Source organism: Lutra lutra, chromosome 9 (assembly GCF_902655055.1).
Source record: "Lutra lutra chromosome 9, mLutLut1.2, whole genome shotgun sequence".
Classification (NCBI taxonomy): domain Eukaryota; kingdom Metazoa; phylum Chordata; class Mammalia; order Carnivora; family Mustelidae; genus Lutra; species Lutra lutra.
Window position 1 is genome coordinate 104,684,856 of NC_062286.1, and position 14,483 is coordinate 104,699,338.

General features: G+C 35.0%; 1 protein-coding gene across 4 annotated transcripts in view; it reads left to right on the top strand.

The window, feature by feature from the left end:
* The window catches only part of SEL1L2 (SEL1L2 adaptor subunit of ERAD E3 ligase), a 109,399-nt gene that overhangs the window by 64,398 nt on the left and 30,518 nt on the right, over positions 1–14,483 (top strand). For all 4 annotated transcript variants that reach the window (XM_047745559.1, XM_047745560.1, XM_047745561.1 and 1 more), the window contains 5 exons: positions 10,872–10,926; positions 11,372–11,430; positions 11,520–11,601; positions 13,010–13,164; positions 13,862–13,918. In XM_047745559.1, coding sequence (XP_047601515.1) covers positions 10,872–10,926; positions 11,372–11,430; positions 11,520–11,601; positions 13,010–13,164; positions 13,862–13,918 — 408 coding nt within the window. The remainder of the gene's footprint in view (positions 1–10,871; positions 10,927–11,371; positions 11,431–11,519; positions 11,602–13,009; positions 13,165–13,861; positions 13,919–14,483) is intronic.

Consider the following 14,483-nt stretch of genomic DNA (forward strand, 5'->3'; position numbering starts at 1 on the left):
TTACTTTAGGGAGACACTTAACAAAGCCTTGCAGAATGTTCTTGTGAACTGGAAGAAAAAATAGAAACGTGGGCTTTGATGATTGTAAATAAAGAGTAGACTAATGGGTTGATGCCAATGTGAAAGCAAGTCTCTGGCAATCTGCCACAGGATTCTGCTTATGACCCTGTGCTCTTCAAATATTTCTTCATCAACCAAGTTGAATGGCTAACACCAGATTGTTATTAATATAAAGCATGGAAAAGTATATTTTCAGTGATATACATAAGAGTGTGTGATGAGGGGCGCCTGGGTGGCTCAGTGGGTTAAGCCGCTGCCTTCGGCTCAGGTCATGATCTCAGGGTCCTGGGATCGAGTCCCGCATCGGGCTCTCTGCTCAGCAGGGAGCCTGCTTCCCCCCCCCTCTCTCTCTGCCTGCCTCTCCGTCTACTTGTGAGCTCTCTCTGTCAAATAAATAAATAAAATCTTTAAAAAAAAAAAAAAAGAGTGTGTGATGAACTTCTAAAAATGGTAACAGGAATTATAATCTTTATCCTTGAGTAGAACCTTGAAAATATTAGGAACACCAAAACAGACTTTTACAATTATGTTCTGACAAAAAATTTAGTTTTGTGATTCTGTCGAGAAGAGATGCAAGGAGAAAAAAGTGAAAAAATAATGTAAAATGACCTAATCATCATCTATAATATAGTCAATTTAGAGATAATGTGTGAAATATAAAAATTAACAGTAAGTAGTAGCAATTTATCAAGAATCATATGGTGGTAAGTTATCAGAAGAAGACAGCTAAAATAATTAAAAGTGGTTGCTTATTATGAGAATAAAAAAATGGCCTGGAAAGGAGCAGGACATTGATGTTTATATTGTAAACCTTCAGAAGTATTAGAATTTTAATCTTAATATGCATGTATTTTTAAATATATTAAAATTAAATTTATTTATTAACTCACACCCCAAGAAGGACTATGTTAAAACAAAAACAGAAATCCTCTCCAACTAAAAAGAAACCAGCATCCTTGGAAAATGTCAAATTCTGGTGTGGAACAAGAAATGTACAAGATGCTCTCGAAACATTTTATCTTTCAAGATGTCCTATCAGTATGACTAGAAACTATTATATCATACAATATGATAGCAAGAAAGCTGTCAGAAAATACTATGGTCATAACCAAAAGACTGAACTAACTCAGAATAAGCTCTTACTGACTAAAGATGGAAAAATTGAGCACTAAAATGAGTAATTACCACAGTGGACTGAAATACCGCAAATATACCTAAATTCATTAACTCATAATGATTAATAACTAAGAAGAAATGGAATATCTCCACATTCTTCTGGCTTTTGTCAAGCACTGTGGCAATTTTTCTCTTAAAAACACCCACAGAGGGGCACCTGGGTGGCTCAGTGGGTTAAGCCTCTGCCTTCGGCTCAGGTCATGATCTCAGGGTCTTGGGATCGAGCCCCACATCGGGCTCTCTGCTCTGCAGGGAACCTGCTTCCCCCTCTCTCTCTGCCTGCCTCTCTACCTACTTGTGATCTCTCTCTGTCAAATAAATAAAATCTTTAAAAAAAAAAAAAACAGCCACAGAAGGGGCATCTGTGTGGTGTAGTCCATTAAGTGTCTGACTCATGGTTTCAGCTCAAGTTGTAATCTTAGGGTTCTGGGATTGAGCCCCACATGGCCTTGGGATTCTCTCTCCCCTCTCTTTCTGCCCCTCCCCTTCTTAAATAAATAAGTAAATAAATCTTTTTTAAACATGGCCACAGCACTATCTCTAGTTCCATATGCTATTTCAGCACCCTAACCCACATAATCAAAAAGTGGAGTCTATTTCCCCTCCAACTTAAGGGAGATTCTTGACTACTTCGAGCAATAAAGTTTGGTGGAAGTAACGATAGACTTCCGAGGGTAAGTCATAAAAAGTTTACAGCTCTGCCTAGCTCTTTCAGGATGCTTACTCTTGGAACTCAGCCACCATGCTGTGAGAAAGCCTATACAACAGGAGAGGCCACATGAAGGTGCTCTGGCCATCAGCCTCAGCTAAGGTCTCAACCAATATCTAGCATCAACTGCCAAACATATATATGAATAAGCCTTTAGATGATACTATCCCCCAGCCTTTGAGTACTGTGGATCAGAGACAAAACATGCCTCCTCTACTTTGATCAATTCTTGACCCACAGAACTCTTAGCAAAATAAATGGTTGTTTTATGCCACTAGGTTTTGGGGTAATTTGTTACACAGCCATAGTAAGTGGAACAAGGATACTTATATTCAAAATTAAAAGGATAGAATTAGAATGCATGTCTCAGAAACACCTAAAGCAGAGTGCAGCAGGCATCTGTTGGAGTAAGTTCAGATTTCTTGGCCCAATCCACTTCCATCCCTGGGTACTAAGAGAACTCATAAATTATGTCACTGTCAACTTGTCAATGATTCTGAGTAAGGGGGGCAGGAAAGGAGCCACAAGGCTTGGAGGATGTAAAATTCTGAAAATCACCCATAATGCTGGTGAATTTAATGGTAAGAGTTCCTATCATACTTTCAAAATGTTTGTTTTTGAAAATCCCATAAAATGAAGCAGTACTACTTGTCAAGCAGCATGAGTTCACTAAAAGCAGTCTGTATTAGGCAAGCTCTATTTTACAGGGTTGCTAGACTAAGAAATCTCAAAAAGGGGGTAGAGATGATAATCCCATATTTTATCCATTATAAGACACCATCAGCTGTAAGTTATATATTTTTAAAATATAAGTTATATAATTATATAAATGATGAATTAAAGTTTAAAATGCTTTCATATTACAGGTTTTTGTTTTACTCTTATTAAAACTGCTATTTTAAATACTTTAGACATAGATTTCTATCATGTCATTCTTTAATTACATAAAAAATTAAATATAAGTTAAATAAATGTAGGCGTTCCAAAATTCTTCTCATTCAGAGTCTAACTGAATCAGTTTTCAACTTAGAAAACTTCCTTGATGACTGTCTCCCAGTATATCATTCTCCATACCATTAAGAATGTCAGTAGTGGGGCGCCTAGGTGGCTCAGTGGGTTAAAGCCTCTGCTTTCGGCTCAGGTCATGATCCCAGGGTCCTGGGATCGAGCCCCGCATCGGGCTCTCTGCTCGGCAGGGAGCCTGCTTCCTCCTCTCTCTCTCTGCCTGCCTCTCTGCCTACTTGTGATCTCTGTCAAATGAAATGAATAAAATCTTTAAAAAAAAAAAAAGAATGTCAGTAGTGCAACATTTCCTCAATTACCTCCAGGATTTCTTCCAAACTACTGACTCATACTACAAATATTAATGCTGACACTTTCCAATTTGACTAAATTTATACTTTTATTTTTTCTTCGATCGAATCACATGTAACTGGAAGTTCAGTTCAAATTTACCGAGAGGTTCCTGACAATGATGTTGAACACCTTAATCATAATTCTTTGTGATAAATAAATTGGCCACAACAGCTTCTCATTATTCATTAGTTTTTCATCTATTCCTAGGGATTTGGCAATTCCTCCTGCACTTAGTGGGATAACTTGGCTTGTGACAGCTATTCCTTTTGTAGTAACAAAATGTGATGCAGTTTCATGGACTTTGGGATCTTTCCTTTTTTTTTTTTTTTTTTTTTAGAAACATGTAATTACTTTGTTCCAACAGGACTATGACAAATATGGCATCCATGATATAGACTAGATTCAGTGAACACACAAGATGATGAATACTACCTAAAATATATCACACAAGGAAGGCAAAACAGGGAATCTTTGTAGGAGAGAACACCTGGTATCAAACAGCTGCCCTCAAATGTCTGCAAGGCAGAAAGTGGTATAAGAAGGAATTGATTTGTTAAGCACCAAACTACCATACAGTTTTAAACAACTAAGTACTAGGCAACAACTACTATACAGAGATTAATTTTGGTTTACTGTGTATCTACTAACTTAAAGAACTTCCCTCCCAGCAACAGAGATGTCCATTTGTATTGGTTAGGATTCTCTGAATTTCAAGTACAGAAAATACAACCAATCTGGCTTAAGCAAATGGCGATTTTTTTGCTCATTTAACTGTGACATTGTAGCTGCCTTTAGATCCTCTGAATCCAGAGACCAGAATGAAGACATCAAGACACACTTTCTCTTGTCTCATTTCTTTGTATGATGGTTTTGAGTGGCTTGACCCCATGGAGGCAAAAACAGTCACCAACGAACCTAGGTATCCTTAGTCCTTAAATCTGGAAGTCTCTGTAAAAGAAGCCAGTTTCTTTCCCAACGATTTCAGCAAAAGTGTTGGGTTAGATCACACAAGACCACCCTGAATCAATCACCACATCCAGGAAAAGCATAGTAATCTGATTGATTGAGCCTGTGTCATGTGACCCTCTAGATTCAGAAAGTGGTTAGGAACTGCATAGAACTGAATGAATTCAGAATGGAAGGAAAATGGTTTTACAAAGAGAATCCAGACAGACAAAACAACAACAGTGAAACCACATACCCTGACGACATCCACATGCAAGAGTTTTATGTGGAGATCATCTCAAACAAAATTAAAAGCAAAAAATTTACAGTTATTTCAAAAAATTATCACAGAAAGAAAAAAGTTAATTCACTTTAAAAATAGAAATGATACTACATTCTTGACTAGAAGCAGTAAAACTGAAATTACTGATAAAAAGATAGCTTAAAATTCACTATAAAATTCAATAAAAATTTAAAAAAATTTTCAAGAGTCTCCTAATTTTTAGCAAAGAGCAAAGATAAAATAGAAACTGAAATGACATATTAAGAACACAATGATGATAACACTACATATAAAAAGTTAAGGAATGGCTAAAGCCACATGTAGAGGAAAATATACAGCTTTAAATGTTTTAATAAATAAGAAACTTAAATACGTATCTCAAAAAGCTAAAAGAAAAAAGAAATAGCAAAGGAAACTAACCTAGAAATGTTAAGAGTATTTAACACTTTTTCAGGTAATTATAGATATTCTTCTTTGCTTCTACACTAAAGCTCAAAGTGATGACTTCTTAAAGATTATATGCAGTGTGGAATCTGAAATTACATAATGAACTTTTTATATTCTGTTACATTAAAATCGACTGGTCTATCTTGTATTTTGAATGGAATTTTTTTTTTCCCCTAAACAGATTTTTTAACATCATGCATTGGTTATTTAGAAAATATCAGTTCACTAAGCTATGCAAGTCTTCCAAATTTGATACACTGCATTATACAATCTCGAAATCACATTTGTTAATACCACCATTGTGAAAAGTCAAAGTGCTAGGGTGTCGAGCAGATTTAAGGTATACATGATAGGAGGTATAAGTTTTCCAACATTCTGATTTTTGCTTAAAAGCTTGAATTTATCTTTGGTGACAGTACTTAATAGTTTTTATTGATGACAGGCTAACTGTCCATTTTCAAGAAAATGTCTGCCAGTCTAAATGAACATAGCTGAGCCATTGTTCCTTGAAGTAAAGATAGTGTTCCATGAAAAAAGTGGCTATTTCAGCTTGCAACTCAAACAAGAATTTCAAGCATTTTCTTGAAACAACCAACTTATTTCACTATTGGAAGTACTTTATGCCCACTTTCCATATAAGAAGACATTTATTCAAGAGTTGAGACTTAACAAAAATAATGCTTTTACTGCTTCATCAAGGACATTTTTTTTTAATCAAGAACATTCTTTTTTTTTTTTTCAAAGATTTTATTTATTTATTTGACAGAGAGAAATCACAAGTAGGCAGAGAGGCAGGCAGAGAGAGAGGAGGAAGCAGGCTCCCCGCGGAGCAGAGAGCCCCATATGGGGCTCGATCCCAGAACCCTGGGATCATGACCTGAGCTGAAGGCAGAGGCTTTAACCCACTGAGCCACCCAGGTGCCCCTTAATCAAGAACATTCTTAAGGGATACTATTATTTTTAGTTTTGCTGTGAATGTGTGGTATGAAATATAATAACTGGAGCGCCTGGGTGGCTCAGTCGTTAAGCTTCTGCCTTCAGCTAAGGTCATGATCCTGGGGCCCAGCAGCTGGATCCCCGCTCAGCGGGAAGCCTGCTTCTCCCTCTTCCACTTCCCCTGCATGTGTTCCCTCTCCGGCTGTCTCTCTCTCTCTGTCAAATAAATAAATAAAATCTTAAAAAAAAAATACAATAACAATATGAATGGCAGTTTGGTGTACTTCCTTGATTCATGCTAATATGCCCACAGTTTTACTTACCATTGTTTTGCATCATTAATGCAAATGTCAACATAATGAAAAATGCAATAATATATTTACATTATTATATAGTCCATTGAAAATCAAGGAACTAGAAGGTCTAGACTTGGGTCCATTAATATATGAAAATTTTTCATATTGTAACAAAGGAATTCCAAATCAATAAGGAATGGGTTTTTAAAAAACTACTACATGTACTGTAGAGTGGTGTTAACCATATGTGCATCATTGCACAACAGATCTCCAGAACTTTTTAATCTAACAAATCTGAAACCATATACCCATTAAACAATTCTTTTTTTCTCCCTCTGCCTACCCCTTAGCAACCTTCATTTTACTTTCTGTTTCTAAGAGTTTAGCTACTTTAGAGACCTTATATAAGTGGATTCATGCAGTTTTTTTCTTTTTGTGACTGGGCCATTTCACCTAGTTTAATGTCCTAAAAGCTCATTCATGTTGTAGCATGTGTTTAGATTTTTTTTCCTATTCTCTATTTTTTTTTTCTTTAATCTTTATGTCCTTCCTTCTACTAACTTTGGGCTTAATTTGTTCATCTTTTTCTGTTTTTTTTGAGATGTAATATTAGGTTGTTGATTTGAGATCTTTCTTTAAGGTACACCTGTATGTCTATAGACTTCCTCTTAGTAATGTTTTGGCTGCATCTCATAAGTTTTGGTATGTTGCGTTTTAATTTTCATTTACCTCAAGATATTTTCTAAATTTCTTTGTAATTTCTTCCTTGGTCCATTGATAGTTCAAGAGTATGATGCTTAATTTCCACATATTTGTGAATTTTCCATTGTTCTTTTTGCTATTGATTTCTAGTTTCATTACATTGTGTTCAGAAAAGATACTTAGTATGATTTTAATCTTCTTAAATACCTTAATACTTGTTTTGTGACTAACATATGATCTGTCCTGGAAAATGTTCTATGTGTTCCTAAAAAGAATATGCATTCTGCTATTGTTGGATGGCGTTTTCTATGTCTGTTAAGTCCATTTAGTCTATGGTGTTGTTCATTGAGTTTCTGTCAGGTTGTTCTATCCATTACTGAAAATGGGTCATTAAAATCTCCTACGATTACTGTGTTACTATTTCTCCTTTCAGTTCTGTAAATGTTTGCTTCATGTGTTTGGGTGCTCTACTATTACATGCATATATGTTTATAATGGTTATATCTTCCTGGTGAATAGATCCTATTATCATATAATGCCCTTCTTTGTCTCTTGAGACATTTTCTGACTTAAAGTCTATTTTGTCTCATATAATTACGGTCATCTCTTGCTCTTTTTGTTAAATTTGCATGGAATAATTTTTTCTATCCTCTGACTTTAGGCCTGTATGTGTCCTTATATCTAAAGTCTCTTGTGGACATCATGTAGTTAGATGTGGTCTTTTTTTTTTTTTTTTAAGATTTTATTTATTTATTTGTCAGAGAGAGAGAGAGAGAGAGAGCACAGGCAGACAGAGTGGCAGGCAGAGGCAGAGGGAGAAGCAGGCTCCCCACAGAACAAGGAGCCTGATGTGGGACTCGATCCCAGGACGCCGGGATCATGACCTGAGCCGAAGGCAGCGGCTTAACCAACTGAGCCACCCAGGCATCCCTTTTTTTTTTTTTTTAATCAATTCAGTCATTCTGTCTTTTAATTGGAAGGGTTTAATCCATTTATATTTAGAGTAATTACTGACTAAGAAAGACTTACTGTTGCCATGTTATTGATTGTTTTATTTGTCTTTGTGGTTGTTTTTTTTCTCTTTTCCCCTCTTGGTCCCTTTTAAATTATTTATTTATTTGTTATTTGATAGTGGCATGCTTTGATTCCCTTCTTATTTTCTTTTCTGCATCTTCTATACATATTTTCCTTGTAGTTACCCTGGAAATTACATAAAACATCTTCTAGTTAAAACAATCTGTTTTAAACTGATATCAGCTTAACTGCAGTCACAACACTCCTTCCTTCCCTCATTTATGTTATTAGTGACCCAAATTATATCTTTTATATTTTGTATTCATTAACATTTTTAGTTATAGCTATCTTTTATGCTTTATTCTTTTAAATTCTATACCAGAATTAAAAAATTATTTTTGTACCACTATTACAATACTACAGGATTCTGTATTTGTCTATGTATTTATCTTTACCAGAGGACTCAATATTTTTTTATATTTTTGTGTTGCTGTCTAGCATCTTTTCTTTTTCAACTTGAGGGACTTCTGTTAACAGTTTATATGGTAGGTCTAGTGGTGATGAACCCCCTCAGCTTTTGCTTATCTGAGAAGGCTTTTATTCTCCATCCTTATTATAAGTCAGTTTTGCCAGATAAAGTATTCTTGTTTGACAGCTGTTTCATTTTAGCATTCTGGATATATTAAATGCCCATTCCCCCGGCTTGTAATGTTTCTGCCGAGATAGCGGCTCATAAACTTATGGGAGCTTTCTTTTGCATGATGAGTCTCTTTTCTCTTGCTACTTTGAAGATTCTGTCTTTGACTTTTAACAGTTTGATTATAATCTGTCTTGCGGTGGGCCTCTTTGGGTTCATCCTAGTTGAAGTTTATTGAACTTCTTGAATTTGATTACCCATTTCCTTCCTCAGATTTGGGAAATGTTGTCACTATTTCTTAAAATATGGTCTCTACCCTTTTTTCCTTCACTCTTCTTCTGTGACTCCTATAATGTGTATATTGGTCCAATTGATGGTTTCCCATAAGTCTCTTCAGATTTTTTTTCACTTTTCTTCATTCTTTTGTTCCACTCTATAATTTCAAATGGCCTGTGTTTGGGTTCATTAATTCTTTCTTGTGCTTGATTAAGTCTACTTTTGAAACCCTCTAGTGATTTTCAATTCAGTTATTGTATTCTTCAGCTCCATAGTTTTTAAAAGGAGGCTTTCTTTCTCCCTCCCTTTCTTTCTTTCTTTTCTTTTTTCTTTCTTCTTCTATCTCTTTGTTGATACTCTCATTCTATTTATGCATCCTTTTCCTGATTTTGGTTCGTTGTTTATATGTGCTTTCTTTTTTTTTATTTTGAGCTATTTTGAATTTTTTGTATGGTAATTCTATATCTACATTTCTTTCGGCTTGGATTTTTTTCATTTTATTTTGTTTCTTTGATTGGGCCATATTTACCTGTTTCTTCATGTGCTTTGTAAATTTTTGCTGTGGGTATGCATTCGAAAATATAGCCACCTCTCCATCTTTACAAATTGGCTACATAGCCTTTCACCAATCAGCATAGTTAGAGATTCTGGGGGACTCTCAAATCATTTCTGGGATGTGTGTCTTCTCTGAGCTTGAGTTTGTAATTTCCCAGTTAGATTTTTTTGGTCTTTTTCAGGAGCTTATAGTCTTTTGCTCCCTTTAGTGTCTGTTTATGATACTGCAGGTTCTCTGTGTTATAGCAAGCTCCTAAATTCCTTTTCTTCCTCAGTGGCCCCAGACATCTAAAGCATTCCAGTTCTGTCGGTGCTCCAAGTCAGATGAGATAGAAACCAGTCTTTTGAGCTGTTTCCCAAAAGCCAGAACATTGGGTCCCAATTCCAGTCTTTTCTTTCCCTTCCAAGGGAAAAGCTACAAGCTGGGCACTCTCTGCTGAGTGTGCCAAGTTTGCTGGCTTCTATCTGTGGTATACTACAAATTCTCCAGTGTTGCAACAAGTGGCTGAGCTCTCTTTTTTCTCAGCAACCCCCTCCTCTGCTCTCACCCCACCCCCACTCCCGCCCTGGAATCCAAATTATACTCATTCTTCTTAGTGCTCTGAGTCAGGCAAGACAGAAATCAGACCCATGGCTGTCCTTCCAAAAGCTGGACTTGAACCTAAGTTCCACTCTTCCCTTTCCCTCCCAGAGAATAACCCTTGAACTGGACTTTTTCCCTCCCTGATCCACTGAGCTGTGCTGGCTTGGGGAAGGAACAATTGCAGGTTAAAATAAAATACGTTTCTTACATTCTTTCGATGGATTTGCTCTTTCTCTGCTTTGAGTTTCTCTGAGTTACTACTATTTCTTAACTGGTTTCTAAAGACTTTTTGGACTATATATTGTTGCTAAGTCAATGTCTCTATAGGGGAAAAAGATCTGAGGCTGCCTATTCCACCATCTTGCTATGTGGTCAGACTTTCACTTTTATTCAGTATAGTTCTTCCTGTTTGAATTTTTTTTATATCTATCATATTTTCTTTTTTTTCTAATCTAAATTCCATTAGTCAACATATAGTACATCATTAGTTTTAGATGTAGTGTTCAATGATTATCATATTTTCTTTTAAAAATATGAAGGAAAATATTCAAATTTAAATTTAAAAATGTTGAAGGAAAAAGTGTTTTTCCATTACCAAAAAAATGGCAAGCATATAAAAAGCATTGGTTTCTAATGTTTTTTTATTATAGTTTGTGCTAAACGTCAGTAAATGTTAGCCTATTTTCACATGTATTATACAAAACTCCCACTATTGCCTTTTCCAAATTCTTACAGCCTAAGCAAAAGTGAAAAAAGGCATTTTGTCATAGGATAAGAAATAAACCAACAATACAAATTATTATGGAGCCAACATTGAAAATATCTTTTGCCAATGTAAATAAGAATAATTATGAGTAGATGGGATTATTTAGTTTTCCTTTTCTTTTGGGCTTTAGGCATTAGGATTTTTGTCTTCTTATGGAATAGGAATGGAATACAATCAAGGCCAAGGTAAGGTCATTCTATTTTTTTCTGGAACAAAATTGAATTTTTTTTTAAAAAGAGACCTATCGAATAGTCCTCCTCTTTAGGTAAAGGAGCTCACTTGAGAGTGGTGGTTAAAAGCACCAGCTCAATAGTCAGAAGTTTAAGGTTAAAATACCATCAGTTTCTTAATGTCCCATATTTCAGGTTTGGCCATAATAGATAGGGAGTATCTACTTCATAGGTTCTCTGTGATAATTAAATGAAATATGTTCAGTGCCTTTTCAAAGACTCCAGAACTCACTAAGCCCTCCAAAAATGTCAGCCATTTTTACAGATTTAAGAGGTCAAATTTAGAATTTATTTTGGAGTAGTACAAGTTTCATTGCTAGGTTAAGAATAGAAAAGCAATGATTGGTTTGAGCTTCAAATCTAGATGGTGGATGTAGATATAGATTTTTTTTTAACTTAGGCACTGATATATTACACCTTTGGAAGTGCTGGAGGAAGCATGATGTCCCAGATGATTTGGTATGTAAAATTAATATTCTTGGGTCAAATAGGTGCATTATAAATACAGTACTGTCAGAATATTAAGAATATATATGCCTGTGTTTTAGGGGTACAGGATATTTGTCAGAATCAATGTTCTACAGAATTGTGAAGTTGCCCTAAATCATTACAAGAAGGTGGCAGATTATAGTGAGTAATTCACATAATTTATTTTAAGATAAATAGACTTGCTGAGCAATTAGAAGAATAAATCAATGCCAGTTGGTATATTTATGAAAGTATTAAAAGACTATGTTTTTAACATTTGTTATAATTCTTTTAATACAATGTAGAGTTTTCTAATTTCTTAATAGTTACTTTTCAAAGGCTTTAAATGGATGTACTCATCTTTTATTTTTGTTAGAATATATCCCTATGTTCCTGCGCTGTACTTTCCTTCAACTGAGAATTTGAATAGAGCATCAATAAATATTAAACAGTTTTTCTAGTTCTAACACTTAGAATATGGGATGGTCTGTTAAAAATTCCCAAAGAAATTGACCTAAGATACATATGCTATCAATCTCTATCATTGCCCTTGAGAACAATTCAAGTAATCATTATTCTATTACACTATCCTTTGTCTACAAAAAATAGAGCATGAGATTAACACATGTTTCTAGAACCATTTTCAAATTCATATGTAACATTTCATCTTACATACCACTGAACCAGGCTATATAATAGATTTTTAAATAAAAGTCTTCCAATAAGTGAATAAGATAAGGTCCATATGGTTAATTTCTGTAGTCAGAATAGTATCTAAATACACATCTTTGGTATTATTAGGATCTGAGAAAGAAAAGAGAAAATAACTGCTTTTTAATGTAACATATTATATATAACAAGATCATTTCATATGCTTAATGAAATTGGAATACTATATGTATTCAATATATATTTCAATATATTATATATTCAATATATTCATTTTCAATATATTGAAATTTCATATTAAATATGAAATATCCATATTCAATATATTTCAATATATATCTGGTATATATTGAATACATATATTTCAAACTTCATACTCTGTTAGATTTATTCAAACATATTATCTTTATATTTATTTTCAGAGTATTCATAAGTAATTAAGGAGCAATTATTATTCTTTTTTTTTAATTAATTTTTTATTTTTTCAGCATAACAGTATTCATTATTTTTGCACCACACCCGAAGGAGCAATTATTATTCTTATATTGTCATTTTAATCTTGGAAAATGTTAGTGATAGTAGAGGTCAGTTGTCTGCTCCTAACATCTGTCTTCTTTCCTTGAGCCAGCTTGGCCAAGCTGTTCAGGAGGTTCTGATAAATGTTGATACAATTTTTGTAAGGATTGCAAAAAATAATGAGGTTTCTTGCACTTTTCTCAGAACCAAATAAATAAAAAATCAGTAAATTTCTATCTCCTAAAGGTAGATGTCCTTTTTCTATTAGTAGACCAGATCTCTGCACAATTTAAGTAGAATCGCCTACCAGTTTTCTCTAAGTTGATTGTTATCTCCTGCAACCTTGTATAGTCCTGGCTATTCTCTGGTTTGTATCTGTTCACAGTTGCTGACAAATTGGAAAAAAGTGAAGGTATTCCAGTGGAAAAAGTGAGACTAACTGAGAGACCTGAAAATCTGAGTTCTAACAGTGAGATTTTGGATTGGGACATATACCAATACTATAAATTTTTGGCAGAAAGAGGAGATGTTCAGATACAAGTAATGTATACAAACAAATCCGGATTTTTAGAACATGCAAATTACAAGGGGTTTGGTTGTCTGAGTCCTAAAAGGGTTAACAATGCTCTATCCTGAAAGTGAACAAGAAGAGACATCTGCTCCTCTTTTCTTGTTCCCTGCTACTTACAGCTTCTATAGCCTATGGGAGAGCCACCTGTCATAGTAATGGCAATTTTTTCTTTTGCATTTACTCCTAGAAATTTTACTTGTAAAAAACCTAGATATTACATTTAGGAAAAAAGCACCATCCCGTGTGGAGTTGACTATGAATAAACTCTTAACCAGCATTCAGAAGTGTTATGTCTTTGAGAATGGGAATGGGACAGCATTTGTGTGACATTTTGAGAGCTAAGAGTAAAGGCTGCTAGGCTTATGTTTCCAGGAGTTGCTGTACACTAGCAGGCCAGCTTCCTGCCACTGAGGAAGCCAAATGCCCAGCATCAATCAATTACCCAATAAAAGATACAGCCTAGAATGCTTTCTTCTGCTTCTTTTTAGACATGCCAACTGCATCATACTGAAACAGTATACTATAATAAAAATCACCAGTAAATGTTTCTCTTCATTTTTTTCACCCTTTTATTCATTAATTTTTCAAATTGTGGTATAATTGACTTATTTTCTTCATTCACATTAATACTATTACTAAATAATTTTCAAAATTTTTCATTTCTAGGTATCTCTTGGACAGTTACATCTAATTGGGAGGAAAGGTCTGGATCAGGATTACTATGTAAGTCAGTCTCAGGATTCAGTCATGTGGGATAGGGAGGTGAGTGATGAAGGAGAATGGGGTGAGGGAGGCAAAGAAAGAGGAGGGGGGGCATGGAAAAGTTGCTGGGGGAGAGCCCATTGCTACACCCTTGGTCAGATCAGCTTTCTAGCTTTTGAAGAAGAACAAAGTTCACTAGAGGAAGTTCTTTTCCTACCTACCTCTAAATACTAAGGAGTAGAGGGGGTCCAGGGAGCATTTGGGTCCTGAAAGAGCATTTGGGTCCAGGGAGTTTCCATGTTCCCCTTGAACCAGCCTCTTTCCTCCCTAACTGGGGTGAGGTGAAGTAGATACCCTCACCTGCCAGCCTTGGACACACCCATTCCCCAAAAGCCAGCTGTTGAGACTCCACCTGGGAGTTCTTGCTAAGGGTCAGACTGCCTACAATATATTAGAAATATTATTAAACATCTTTATAAATTTGCAAAGCTTCTTTCAGTCATTTTGCTTAATCTTACCTTATCCCAGTGAGGTTAGAAGACTAATTAACAATTCAGATTTATAGTGGAGGAAAGAGCAAATAAGT